The sequence below is a fragment of the Mirounga angustirostris genome, unplaced genomic scaffold, assembly GCF_029215605.1.
Source record: "Mirounga angustirostris isolate CCGP_5_RB_7025 unplaced genomic scaffold, mMirAng1.0.hap1 SCAF_9, whole genome shotgun sequence".
Lineage (NCBI taxonomy): Eukaryota > Metazoa > Chordata > Mammalia > Carnivora > Phocidae > Mirounga > Mirounga angustirostris.
Window position 1 is genome coordinate 69065523 of NW_026991717.1, and position 14741 is coordinate 69080263.

The window sequence follows — 14741 nt, forward strand, 5'->3', positions numbered from 1 at the left end:
CACAGTGACATGTCACAACACATTTCTCTGTGTTTCTGGTAGCCTCTGTAATTGACTTCTTTAATGGCTACGGGATAGAACATCCTGAAGAAGCCCATGATTACTAGGCAACATTTTTCTTTTGGACATTTAGGCTCCTTCCAGGTGTTTCATTTGCCTCCATTATAATGCTCTTATTACAACAGTGTGCATACTTTTTTGCGTTTCTTGAATTACCCCCGGAAGTGAAATTACTACAGCAAAGGTTACGGACCTCTTTATGGCTCTTGTATTACCACATTGCCACACACAAGTGTTGCGCTCAGTGTCACCTTGTGGGGGTTCACTCCAGCTAAATTACAGCTCTGACAGCACTGTGTTTTTCCCATTTTTTTGCAAATCTAGTTGATGTAAAATGATGTATAAAAATTGCTTTCGTTGTCATTCCTTTCATTACTAGAAGAGATAAAAAATCCCTTCCATCTGTTTTAATTTTATTCCTGATAGGAATCTTTTATTCATATCCTTTGCCTGTTTCTTTACTTGAGGCTTAGTTTGTTTCTTACATCTCAACAAGATGTTAACCCATTTGTCATAGTGATACAAAGTATTCTGTAATTTATTAAATGTTTCCAGTGCTCTGAAGTTCAGTGATTTTGGTACAATCTTATCTGTTTTTTATTTGCTTGGAGTGCATCTGTTTCAAAGCATGGATAAATATTAGGTCTGTAAAGGAATGTGGACCATTCTATTACATGCTAGTTGTTCTAGAATTTAATTTTAAAATGAAATATTTAATTCTGTTATCCATCCAGAATCTTTTATATTTCCTGTGGCTCTTCCCGAATGCTTTTTTATTTGCTCTCCACCTATCGCGGAGACATTTGCTTAATAATCATGCCTCCCCCCATCCCCGCCAATGTACTAAAAATCTGCTTTATCACAGGCTATACTTGATAAATTGTTTATGGATTGCTTATATTGTGCTACATTGTTCTTTTTGAACCAGTACCAGAATGAACTAATTAATTTTACTTCATAACATTTACTAAAAGTTAGTTCCCTTTTAGGATAAAAATTTCTTAATGTTCATATTGCCAGGTGAATTTTATAGCAAGTTTGTTGAATTGCAAAATACTCTATTGGAATTTTCATTAAAACTGCCTTAAATCTGTAAGTTAAATTTGGAAGAACAGGCATTTACAAATATTGGTATTCTTATTCTGTAACAAAGTACACCTTTCCATTTCACAAATCAAATTATATTTTATAGAATAAAGGTTTGTGGTTTCATTCTGAAGGTTTAACTCATCTAAGTACATTCCTAAAAATTGAATATTTTTTATCAGTCATGAATAGGATCTTTGACTCCGTTTTCTAACTGAAAATAGTTACCTGCCTTTGTACTGTTAGGTGTTACTGGGGTGTTTTGTTTTTTTGGTTTTTACTTATCTGGCATCGTTATTAGTTGTCACTTGTATTAGAGGAAATGTAGCCCTCCTGAGCAATGTAAAGGGCCTCTAGCACGTTCAGGAAATAGTGCTCTGTGACCTTCTAGCAAGGCTTCTTTTTTTCTTTGATAGCCTAAAAGAGTAGAACAGAGGTGCAGAAGGGAAAATGAAAGCATGTACGGCTGCATCCAACAAATGCTTTCATGCCCTCCACGTTCTCCCAGGAAGGTGGCCTCTAAAGCCTTTCATGAGGTATATTACATTCACCAGAGAGCCTTCCCAGAGCCTGGGACCCAAAAAGAGGAATTGGGGTTCCAGATTATAAAAGAAGGTAGCTTAGAGGCCTAACAGTCTTGAAATACGTATGGCTGGAGAGCACTGTGACCCTTTGTTTGTTGCCACATCAGGTTTATCTTACTGGGAGGCACCATCTTCTGGTAACCACCAAAAGAAATGTCAAGGATGGAATTAATTTTAAAATTACAGGCAAGATGATTGAATTAGTGATCTAGTGGAACATGTTTCCTCTGGACCTGGCATCAGGGTGCTTTTACCAGCTTTGTCCTGCCCCACCCCCATCCTGTGAGGTGGTACCAAGTAATCTCCTCCCATCAGTGGTGACAGTGGAGGTCACTTGTGGAGGGACAGGACTGCTATCCCAGTGAAGCCTCGAAGTCTTGAGGTCTGGAGCCCCTGTGAACAGGCCCGTGCAGTCTTCTGTGGAGCATATCACATCTTTCCTGGAATGTTATTTCAGAATTAGAGTCAAACTGTGGAAAGAGTTAGTAGAAAATGTAGTTCGACCCAGGTTCAAATCCACGCTCGCTGCCTACAAGCCGAATATGGGAAAGTTTCTCTTTTCCCATCTGTAAAAGGGAGACAAAAAGACCACTTTGTGTAATTATTATTTATTCATTCAGGAAATATGAATATGAGTGCCTCCTCATTGCTGGGTACTGATAAAAGTGATGTTGACGTGGCAGAGGACACAACAGATGCACGGAGCTTTCATATGCTTGGGAGTGGCAGAGGAGAGATACATATCAGCGATAACAGGAATTCATATCAGCTAATAATAAATGTCTCAAGAAATAATACATCAGCAAATTAAGATAGAGTAAGGGTGATTTTTCTTTCAGAAGGGGTGATCAGAGAAGGCTTCTCTAATGAGATATGTAAGCACAGAACTGAATGAAGACTGGGCATAAGCCATGAGGGTATTGGAGGAAGAACATTCCAGGTGGAGGGGAACATGTGTGCCAAAGCTCTGTTATAGGAGGGAGCATCCTAGTCTGAACAACAGAGGGCGTTCCAAGTGGCTGAAGCAGAGGTGGTGATGGGGAGCATGCTCCTGGTAGGTGCTGACGTCAGAGAGTTGGAAGGGAACCAGATCAAGGACAGCAGGGATCAGCAACCAAGGCCCGCAGCCATACTCAGGCTGCGGCTTGTTTGTGGATAGCCCTCTAGGGAAGAATGGTTTTTAAGTTTTGAAAAAGTCGGTTGAAGTAAAAAAGACTGTGTGACAGAGACCACGTGTGCCCTGTAAAGCCTAAAACCTTTACTGCCTGGTCTTTGACAGAGAAAATTTGCCAAATCCTGATGCCTGGTCTTGGAGGCCATGGTGAGGATGTTGCACTTCTGAGTGTGAAAAGGAGCCACAGTGGGTGGTGTGTTGTGGGGTGGGGGGAGCTGAACGAGAAGGACAGCTGTAAAAAGATGGCTCTGGCTGCCATGTTGGTTCAGACTATAAGAGGGAGTGGGAGTATGGATGCAGCAGAGTTAGGAGGCTATTATTGTCCCGGTGAAACAGGCAGTAGGTTGAACCAGCCTGGCAGCAGCAAGCTGAATACTTGGGTATAGAATAGATTTCAAAGATGGCACCCAGAGGTGCTTTGGCTTGATTGGGGAGCCTGAGAGGGGGGAAGGAGTAAAGGTTGACAACAAGATTTTTGGTCCACATTCTCCTGTTGTCATGGAAATGGAATGAAAGAATGATCTTTTCTGTCCCTAGGGTTTGATGCCCCAATTCTTCCACCATTGTGTGGTCAGGGTTACCTTCCAAAGGTACATTTTTGATTGTGACACTCTCCTTTTAAAAACCTATACCAGTAAGAAAACAGAACAAACAAACAAACAAAACCCCTACGCCAGTGTCCCGGTAGCTGTGGAACTGGCAGTCATAGTCCTCCATAATCCGACTGCCCCGCGCCTGTGCCCTAACTTTTTTCCAGATGTTCTCTCTCATTTCAGCCGACCCCAGTGCTAGTCAGCGAATCATCGGCTAGTCCCCACATGCACTTCATACTCTCCACGTCCAGGCCTTTGCTCATGTGGGTTCCTCTTTCCTACTCTCATTGATGGCCAACACTCGGACCTGTCAGGATCTACCTTATCGATAAAGTTATTCCTCAACACCTTTTTACCTTCCTGGTCTATTCCAATGCTCCTTGATTTCATCTGTTTTAATAGGCAGATTGTTTCCTATTTGTAACATGGGTTTTTTAATTCATAGGTCTTTCTAGACTTTCTAGACCAGGCTACCAAGAGGGAGACAACATATAGCATATGGTTAAATCCCAACTCTGCCCTTGGAACCTGTATGACTTTGAGCAAGTTACTTAACCTCTTGAAGCCTCAGTTTGCATTGCTCTAAAATGGAGATAATTACTCTAGTTATGTCACAGCGTTAATGGGAAATAGAAAGTGAGATCGTTCATGTGTCACACTTGGCATAGTTCTGTGGCCGCTGTATGCTTAGTGCTCACGAAACCCCAGCGGTATCAATTCACCTTCCTCCAGGAGCTGAGGAAGTATCTCCCTCTCCTGCTTCCCTGGTTACTTCGTACACGGGTTTTGTACACAGTAGGCAAATGAAGACGTTATAGAAACCAGAGCGAAATGAGCTCAAGTTCTGGAGTGAACTAGGAGTTCACTTCCCCCCACCACCACATCCAGCCCGGTGATAGACGGCAAGATACTTACCCTCTTTGAACTTCAAATTCCTCACATTATAAATGGGGGAAATTATTCCTACTTAGGAAAGTCAGGAGGATGGGCTACGATGTTATGTAAAGCGCCTACATATAGTATGTGCCCAGAGTAGCTCTCCCAGGATGATGATTATCAAAGCTTCTCAGAAAAAGCTCCTCTCCTCTTCCAAGCACTGAAGCTTGATCCTTAAGCAGTGGTTCTCAGAATGTCATCACTGGACCAACAACCTCAGTGTCCTGTCCCCTGGAACTTGTTAGAAATGCCAGTTCCCAGGCTCCACCCCTGGCCCTAGTGAAGCAAGTGCTGCGGAGCAGGGTCCAGTGGCTTAAGTTTTAACCAGCAGACAGAGAGAGAACCACTGCCCTAGCAGAGGGAGGAGTCGGGCTGGGAAGGCTCCCAGGTGCTGCACAGTGCCGTCCCATTCAGTCCCAGTGGGGCGCCTGGACTTAGTCTCTCTGCTTTTCTGTTGGCACCATAATAAAGAACACGAGGGCCAGGAGACGTTTCCAGCAGCGCCAGAGAAGAGGAGGAACACGGAGCCCTTCCGTGCCACTTTTTGTGGTCAGCGACGCTGGACTCTTTTTAAGTTTGCTCGCTGAGTTGATGGGAACAAAGACGAGGGTGTGACCCACGGTTAACGCCAGGACATATAATGTAGTCGGTAGTTCAGCTGGAGACACGGGACCAGTTTGGGAGCAAACCCACACGTAAGTCATCATGCGCTATCAATTAGCTTCTAATATTGCAGGTGTGCAGGGAAAATATCAGACTGACAGGATGTAAAAATTACTTGGTATGACTAATTTTAACATAGCTGTTGACACATTTGTAAATACAGCAACGGATGTTAGTTCGAATGATTTCAAGAAATTTGGAAACAGCACAAAGAACATTTAATTTCTCCATCGTATTGAAGCCTGGGAGCCCTTAAATCTCTCCAAGCTGTGAGGAAAAAGTACAGCCCCATTTATATATGGTTATCAGCTTTTTAAAAAACATGATACCACGTCTATCATTTTTCTTTTCTTTAGGTTCCTGGTATGACATGAAAAGATAATCTCTTTGACAGAGTGATTCTTTTAATCCAAATAGAGTTGAAATAAAATGACTCTAGACTTATTATTCAGACCTGAGGCTGCTCTCCGTACCCCTGGCTTTCCCCTTCATTGCTCATTGCTCCGAGGGAGGGTAGGCGCAGGAGAGGAGTGGAGCAGAACCTCAAACCAGCCTCTAGGGCTGCTGGTATGCGGGTCTGAATAAAATAAGGTACGTAAGAAGTGCCCTTGGCATATAGAAGGCAAATGTTAGAATCTCTCTTTATGATTCATTTCCATCTCAGGCTTTGGATACTTTTTTTGTGCATTAGGGATGGGGTCCTCTGCTCAAATATTTTTGTGCCTTAGGGATGGGGTCCTGTGGTCAAATATTTTTTCCTAAAAGGGGTGTGTGATCAAAACTATTTGACTGTCTCTGAGGGGAGGGCAACAGGATAGGAAGAGATTTAGGTAAAAGGTTGAGAAAGTTGATGCCAAAAAATTGTAGGATTTCTTGTAGATTTCAGTTTTTTCCATGAGAAATAATAGTTTTGTCTCTGATCGTGTGCTATTCAGTTCAGATAGTGACGTGTGGCTCAGACTCTGGGAAAAAGCAGCAGACACAGTGGCTTTATGTTAGGCTGTCTCTCCTCTTGTGCCTTTCCTGCTGGTTGGCTGCCACTGAGTGAACAGCCAAGGTGGGGCTGTCCGGGGAGGCAGAGAAGGTACCAAGAAGGCCCCTCAACCGATGGGTCTATTTCTGCATTACTGGTTGCCCTTTGAAAGTCCTGGATTTCAGAGCCATCTGGAATGGTGAGATCTGGGTAAATAGGACCCATTTAAGTGATTGGGCAGAAGGCCAAGTGCCTTGAAGGGAAAAGACCGCAGGGTACAGAATGTGACCATATGCCTGTCCCCCAAGCTGCCTTTCTGTCGCTAGGCTAGAGTTACATCACATTTGTTTCTCTCTCTCACTCTGAACGCTTCTGAGAAGTTTCAAAGGAAGGTAAGCAGTACCTATCTCATTTATATGCTTCTCTGGTGGAACAGCTCGGGGTTGCTGCTGATCCTGGGCAGGGGACATTTCCAAGAGGAGGTTTGGCCTCACACACCCTCTCCCAAGGATGTTGCATGGCTGTGGTCACCGTCTCCCCCTTGCCCGTAGGCTAGCCACTCACTTCTAGAATGAATTCTTTGGGAGCTTTGCCATGGGTCTTTTCTCTGTAGTCTGTCTTCCAGAATTCTTGTCGTGCTTTGCTCTCAGAGGGACCACAAAAGCCCTGTGCTGACATTTTTCCTTGTCCTTCCCCACAGGCAGCACAAGGGGGTGGCCACAGGACCCTGCTATATGGCCACGCGATTCTCCTGCGGCACTCCTTCAGCGGAATGGTAAGCACATCCGGGTGTCTGCTTTCACCATTCAAAGAGGAGGGAAAAAGAGGGGAGAAAGTATAGGAAACCAACAAGCTTGTAGATTACATTAACAGTGGAAATAATTTGCAATGTAAATAATTAGAACACACTGTTTTTGCAATTCCTTCATATAGTTTATCTCATTTTGCAATTATGTATTTGCTTAATGTTTGACCACCACCACCACCCCCAACTCCATGAGGCAGAGGACCATGTCTTTTTTTTTTAATTTCACTAAACCCAACCCTACTAAGGACAGTGCCTTGACATACTAGATGCTCAATAAATATTTGTTGACTTGATGAAGAAATAAACCATGAAATAATGGACTTCTTGAGCATATAAGGATAGCCAGCATAGAAGAAAAATCAATCAGATGAGATTTTTGTGAACTTTCAACTCTTTGACTAGCTACAGGAAATGGGATGATATCCATTGCCTTCAGTCCTGGAATCGTTTGAAGGTATTATGTGAATCCAGAGGCGATAGGAAGATACGGAGCAGTCACAGAAAGCTCATCGAGCTGTAACTAGTTCGGGCTCTAGAACCAGAATCAACCAAAATGGGGATAACTCAATGGAAGAGGAGAAAAATTGTTCAAATTTGAAGTCAATGCAATTTGTAAAATAGAGATATTGCAGATCTTTGGCAGGGCACCTTAAGGAGAATATCGCGATCCCAATCAAGTGTAGTACGTGCCAGCTCTCATCATGTTTGCTCCTGTCCCTGCCTCTGTCATCGTCACTTGCTCTCAGTGTGAGGAAGGCTTGTCCTCTTTGTCTGGCCCTAGTGGAAAATGTTGCATTAGTTCAAGACGTCATTTTCACACGTTTACACCTGCAGTATGCAGCAAAGTTCATCTCGAAGCTTGAACTGTCACGCCGGCAGTGGGAGCATCAGCTGCCTCGTAAATAATTTATTTATTGCAGCATTTTTTTTCCTGAGCACTGGTAAGAAGTTGACCTTTTCAGCCTGAACATTCATCTGTTGTAGTCTTTCGTGGCAAAGGACGGAGAACAAAAGTGACCAAATGGAATGTTATTGGAGCGGGAGATGGGGACATTGAGAGAGTGGGGAACTCTGTATCCTGATGATGTCTAGAATTGAGAAGTGAGCGTGTATCTTTCAGAACCTGGTGTTTATCCATAGGGTGAACCAAACCTTCATACTTCTCTTTTCCTACCTAAATAGACCCAGCCCTCCAACAGCACACTTCTCATGGCTTTGAAAACTCAGGCTAACAGCATGGTAGCACTCTGAAGGATTATGTTATTTATTATTATATTTGCTCTCCCCACCCCCAAAAAAATCCGACTCACAGTTAACAGAAACTCTAGTTTTAGAGTTAAACTAGTTAGTTCTTTTTAGGAGCAGCTCTGAGAATGAAGCCGGTGACATATGACTTTGGACAATGAAATGACTCTCCACTTTCCTGTTGCAGAGAAGTAAAAAAAAAAGTAGAACTCAGAAAATACATTCCAAGTGCGTATCTGCCTACCAGTCTAATTCCAAGATCAGCCACTGTGCCTGTCAGTAAAGGAGGCGAGTAATGGGCCATGGGTTTTTTCCCCCATTATTAAGTTATTTTAAATATCATTAAGTTCTACATGCACATGTATTTTTATGATTGGGGAAAAAAAAAGCATAGACACAGAGAAGTTTCATAGCTCATAGAAAGTTTGAAAAACAAAATCGATAGAAGTAGGGAAATCATCATGGTCCCTCCCACTGTCCAAAAGGAACTTCAGTTATCAGTTTATATAATTCCTTTTAGCCTAGTTGCCAGGCATTTAAATTTTGCTTACCTGTTAACTGTGCAAATGTGCTATGTTGTATATGTTCCATGCTATTACACACTTGGTAACATCTTAATGGTAACATATTTCACAAAATGAAGTACCAAAGTTTATCAGCCTTTCTATTATTGTTGGTTGTATATGTTCCATTTATATTGTCTCCAATGTAAAAGTTCTTCAGTATCTTTGAACTAAAGCATATGACTAAATATGTTTGAAATACTAATTTCAAACTTATTTCTGTAGCATATGGTTCTAGAAGTTAAATCACTGGGTCATCAGATAAGAACATCTTTGAGATTTTAAATATACTATAAAAGTATTGAATATGATAAGCCCTTTCTACAATAGCTCAGTGTTGAAATTGATGACTGGAAGCCAACTAGTGGTGAGATGCCAAGACCCAATAAAGGAGTGTGATTTCATTAGCATCTGCTCTTGTTTCACAGTATCTAACATGTTTGACCACATCAAGATCCCAGACAGATAAACTTGCCTTTGATGTAGGTCTACGGGAACATGCCACAGGTAAGTCAACATTCCCAGATCTCCTACTCACTGGGGTCTTGGGCTAAGGGCTTAAGGATATTGAATATGTTCTTCATTTGGGATTCCAAACCAACCAACCAGTGGGGTCAAAAAATAGGTCTGATAAAATTTAGGAGACTAAGAAAGAAACAATGTGTGATAGAGACATAGGAACTAAGAATGAAGGAGAACATAATGCTTTCACCAGAGTCATATACTTTGGGAAACACATTTTTTATTTTTGTGTTTTGTTTTGAGTTCAGTCAAAAATATTGATGGTCAGGAGGTGCATCCTGAGAAAGGTGGCAACCAGGATGATGTAGGTTCTCCCTGGAAATACAAGAGGACCAATAATATAAGAGGACCAATATAACTATACATACTTATAGTTACAGTATCAAAGAAGAGTCTGACTTGGTGTGGGTTATTCCATAGACCAGTGGAGCAGTAGATAGAAGTTGAAAGGAGGCACACTTCACCTCAATGAAGAAAACCACTTTGCAATAGCTGCAATTATCTGGCAGACCTAACAGCTGGCCTTGGGGTGTAGGGTGCTGTCTGTGGCTGGAAACATTCATAGGTAATCTGACCATCCATCGAGGACAATGTATATGGAATTTCTGCTCCATTTACAGGTTGGGCTATATAGCAGTCAGGATTCTTGGTTGCAAATGGCAGAAACTCATTCTGGTTCACTCAAGCAGAATGAGAATTTACTGGGTGAATGTTGGGTAGAACCTGCTCTAAAGTAGAAACCCCAGGCTTGGAAAATGGACAGGAACAAAGAGAGGCCAGAGAAGAGAAAACATCCTAGGTCATACTACAGGAAGAGTCTAATTTGAATACAATCTTTAATATCATGACATTTACCCCAAATAGGAAGGGGAATTCCACTGTTGGGTAGTCAAAGGACAAAAGTCCATGTTGTTCCCAAACTGTGTCAGTTCATAAGGGAATGATCCAAATTGTCTGATTTTATAGAGGATCTAGAAAAAAATCAAGAGATTAAACCATGTTCACCTGCCATCTCTGCAATATGTACAGAGATGTATGAGAATTCCTGAGGAGGACCTCTGGCTCTCCACTTCTCCTTTTTGTACAAAAGCAGGAGAGTGGGCTTGCCTCCGCCCATTGAGTTTTTTCCCTTAAAATAAGATTATATTTGCATTGGATTTGAGGTTGCTTTGCTTTCAGCTAAAGTGTAATTCTTAAAATATAATTTCCTCTAAGTTGTTGTCAACCTTTGCTGACAATTACTGACACAAATGTGTGAAGTGCCGCACTCACGGATTGTGAGTTGGCCTCCAAATATAAACCAGCTGTCAGTCTTAGAACTCATAACCAGAATAGTCCGATATGTTCATTCTTTTTACATTGGTAAAATGACTTTAGACTTTTTGAGAGTTAGAAAAAAATTGTTTGCTTTATTTTCTGTGACCGAATCATTCATTCATTTCAAACTGTCCTGTAGAACTGAAACTTTCCCCTGATCGGATTCACTCATATCAGCTGTTCTGTCAGTGTCGTCTTCTAGAAACATCCACCATCATCCAGAAAATTTCCTTTGCCTCTCTTCTAGATTCCATGTTTCCCGGATCTCATGTTTTGTTTTGTTTTTTTTTGCGGGGGGGAGGGGTTCCTCCTTGGTTTACCACGTCACTTTGGTGGCGCCCATTATCCCATAGCTTTTACAGAAAAGATCCATGGGAGGTAAATTATCATCTAAAAGTTCCTTAATTCCAGCTTCATAAGTAATTCATAGTATTCTACATTGGAAATATGTTTTGTCCTCCACATCATGAAGGCTTTCTTCCTTTTCTTCTAGCTTATGGCCTGGCTATTGACACATCTACATTCAGATTCCTGATCTTTTATGTAGAACTATTGATATTTTCTCAGAGCTACTTAGATTTTTCTTTTGCCCTTCTGTCTGAAATTCCACAGTGATATTTCTGGGCATGGATCCTATTTGTTCCAAGTCTCACGAGAATGGACCCTGGTGTGGATCTCTCTCCACTGTGCTAGGGACCCTGTGGGCCTTTTCAATCTGAATGCTTGTCTTCTAGCTTTGGGAAATGTTTAATACTATTTCTTCATTAATTCCTGACTTTGTTTTCTCTGTTTATGCTTTCTGGAAATCCTCTAGATTGGTTTTCTAATTTTCTCTTCACTCCTATTTCTAATCTATTTCTCTTCATTCTTTTGGGGAGATTTTTTTTTACTTTATCCTATAACCCTCTTGTTTCTTTCTCTCTCTTTCAGGATCAAAGAATTTTTCTCCAAAGGGATCATTCATGGATACTTTCATTCCTGCTTTATGAATGTAACTTTTTCTTATCTCTCTAAGATTATTAATTATATGACTTTTTAAAAGTTTTCTTTGGTTCTCTGTAATCTTTTCTTTCTCCAAGTCTCTTTCCCCACTGTTTTGTTCTTGCCGTTCATGTTAGTGACTTGACTTAGATGCTGGGTGATCCTTGGTCTCCCTTCATGTTCAGATCAAGGCAGTAAAAGCTGACCAGAAACCCTGAGTGTGTGACAATGGCTTGCCATCTGTCAAGCCTCACTTTTGGCTAACCTGGCAAGGACTAGGCATTTCAATGGAGATGCCCAGACAGAATTATATTTTATGTTGGGTAGTTTGGCTTTCCTAAAGAAGAATCCTTAAATTTGAGGGGAGGAGGAGATTTAGCATCTCAGCTAGTGTATGAGGCACAGAGGCAGAGGGAAAGGAGCTGGGGTTTTACTCATCAGGGCATAAAATTTTAATGATTCTCTATTTTTCACAATACTTTTCACTTCCTTGTTTGACAGTGGTTGGTATTACAAAACCAGAACTTTGATGGTTGGTCATTCTGTGGATTTAACTCAATCTTCTGTAGGGTAGAGGACAAGGAGTCATCTGGCTGTGCAGGGTACAGAAAAAGATGTGGCAGGAGATAAAAGTCCCTTAATAGCTTCTAGTCAATTCTGCTTTCAACGCCATCTTCTGCTGCTACCTTTATAAGTAACTTACCTCCCAATTCTGGGAGACTTTCTGGGAAACACACAGCAGGGATGGCTTTATTTCTTGAAATCGACTTCTCCATTTTCTTACTTTCTTAAAGACTTGGATTTTAGCTTCCTCTTCACTAAAAGCATCTATCTGCTTTCCTTTTTCCAAATTGTCCATTTCTCTTCTTTGCTATCAACTTTTCACCTGCTGTCCTAGTCTTTGTAGATTTAGGCCTTTTGAAAATCTCTGATTTTTTAGTAGAATTACTCATATTTTAATAGAATTTCATGGAGAGTGTGGCAAAGATAAAAGTATATAAGTAGTAGACCAGTGAAGTCAATTCTTAAAGATTTGTAAGTGCCTTTGAAGAATGCATTTTTCTATATGTCTTAAAAATAGTCAAAGGCTTCTATAGTTTCTGGCCTCCAATACTCTCTCCCAAACACTGTCTTCCTGTCACTAGAGAGAGCAAAAGTGTTGGACATAGTCAAGTGGATATGCGGCTAAATAGAGACTGAGGTCTGGAGTATGTGTATGTGTGTGCATGTGCTCTTGAAGGATTGTTATCAGGAGAAAGGAGAATGAGGGACAGAATTAGGGACACTGATTTCCATGAAGCAATGACTAACTCAAGGAGCATTTATGTAGGAGAAGCCTGTTGGTGGACCATACATCCCGCTTCCAAACAGAGATCTGAGGGAGAGAAAGTTCGAATTGGTGATGACCTCATCCTCGTGAGCGTGTCCTCTGAAAGATACCTTGTAAGTACCTCCTAACAGTCATCTTTTCACTTTCAGAATATTTTCCTTTAGGAACTAATGGCTGAGGCAAACTGAGCCACATTAAGTTGGGTAGGATAAGAATCCTTTGCACAGTATACCAGAAAGGTAGGTGGTTCAGTTCTCTCCCTTGCCACATTATCATGGGGCCTGGAAATTTAACTGTTAATTGTCCTTTCAGATTAAGGTACTGTGCCCAGCAACTCTTCTAAAATGCCCAGGCACTTCCTGAGAAAACCATTTATACATTAGCTACCTTTACTGTGAATTTCTCACATGGTTTAGCTCTTGTCCAGCAAAGAACAAGCCAGAAAGAACAGGATATAGGAAAATAAGCTGATGTGGGAGAAATGGAGAATTTAAAATGTTTTGGCAAATGGCACGTCACAGGGGTTGAAAGATGCAGGTGAGATTTTTGCACCTGGGGATTGGGTACTGGGCATCACTGACATCAAGCCCTCAGGTGTCCAAATATCAGAGAAGTGTCAGAGAGAAGTTTTTAAGCTTCTCAGCACCATTACTGCGGGCAATTTTACTTTGTCTAGACCAAATGCTGGAGTCATTTGCCATTTGTGAATTCCCTTCTAACAAGATGAGACATTTTATAACTTCCTGTTGAATCAGGGATCCAGCTGAGGGGATGAAGTCAACACTCGTCTGCCACCTCTGCAGCTGAAAACTTCCTCTTCCCTGAATAAAGTGTCCCACTTTGAAGCTGCTTCTAGATTGTGTACAGCAGTCTCCTACGGGCTATGTAGAAAGAGCCTGATGACAGGGAGACTCTTGAATTCAATCCTTGAGATTCTGGGTTGAGCTGCTTCTGTCAGGACTGGCCTGGTGATTTAAAGGATGTCTCATTTCTGTTTCTGCTGCAGCATCTCTCAGTATCAAATGGGAACATACAAGTGGACGCCTCTTTTATGCAAACACTCTGGAATGTACATCCTACGTGCTCAGGAAGTAGCATTGAAGAAGGTGTGCTTTTTTATGTGCATTCAGCCCTCAGCCTTCCAGTCTGTCTTGAGCTATATATATTGACATTTTCTGCTGCTTCTCAGCTCCTGCTTCATGTCTTGCTACGCAGCTAACATTATTTTAGTTCCCCTGAATCTCATTCTCTGATGTGGGTGTGGATTATTTTCTGTCCTGCTTTCTGATGACAGGGGCATTCCTGACAATACCTTCTAATCCTTTAGAGCCCACCTTTAGAGTATATAGGCATGCAGGATTTGGATATGCACTCTCCCTCTCCCACTGACTTTTTCTTTCCATTTATGGTTACTGGTGAGAAGGGTATAGGCCTCAGCAACTTCAGTCTTAGAAGAGACTATTTTCCGAGAAGGTGATGCTGGTACTATTTCTCCCCAACGCATCTCTCCATACAGGTGGAAGAAGACTTTATAATAAAAGTGTGTTTGGCCATTTGTTTTTACTCGTATTTATGGAAGACCATTTAACAGTAATAGAATTTTCTCAGTATTTTATTTTTCCTGTGGAAGTAAGATCATCAAAATTTGTTCAACATATCCTATTTCTTGGAGCCAGGCAAAGTCAATGCACCTTTCAAGTTAGAGAATAAATATACTGGCCTTACCATACTCATGGGCAATATTGCAGCTGAGTAGAATAATCAAATGCCAGTGACTGATATAGGTTATCATCTTCCATTCTAGCACTTTACAGCAAGATCAGAATTTTTTAAAAATACTCATACCACAGCTTTAACCAGATTTTTGATCCTGAGCCCAGTAGTTTCAAACTGGGAATGCCCTTCT

General features: G+C 41.5%; 1 protein-coding gene across 1 annotated transcript in view; it reads left to right on the forward strand.

Moving 5' to 3' along the window:
• The window catches only part of RYR3 (ryanodine receptor 3), a 509236-nt gene that overhangs the window by 214208 nt on the left and 280287 nt on the right, over positions 1–14741 (forward strand). The window contains 4 exon segments of the mRNA XM_064570716.1: positions 6770–6844; positions 9114–9192; positions 12836–12948; positions 13842–13941. Coding sequence (XP_064426786.1) covers positions 6770–6844; positions 9114–9192; positions 12836–12948; positions 13842–13941 — 367 coding nt within the window.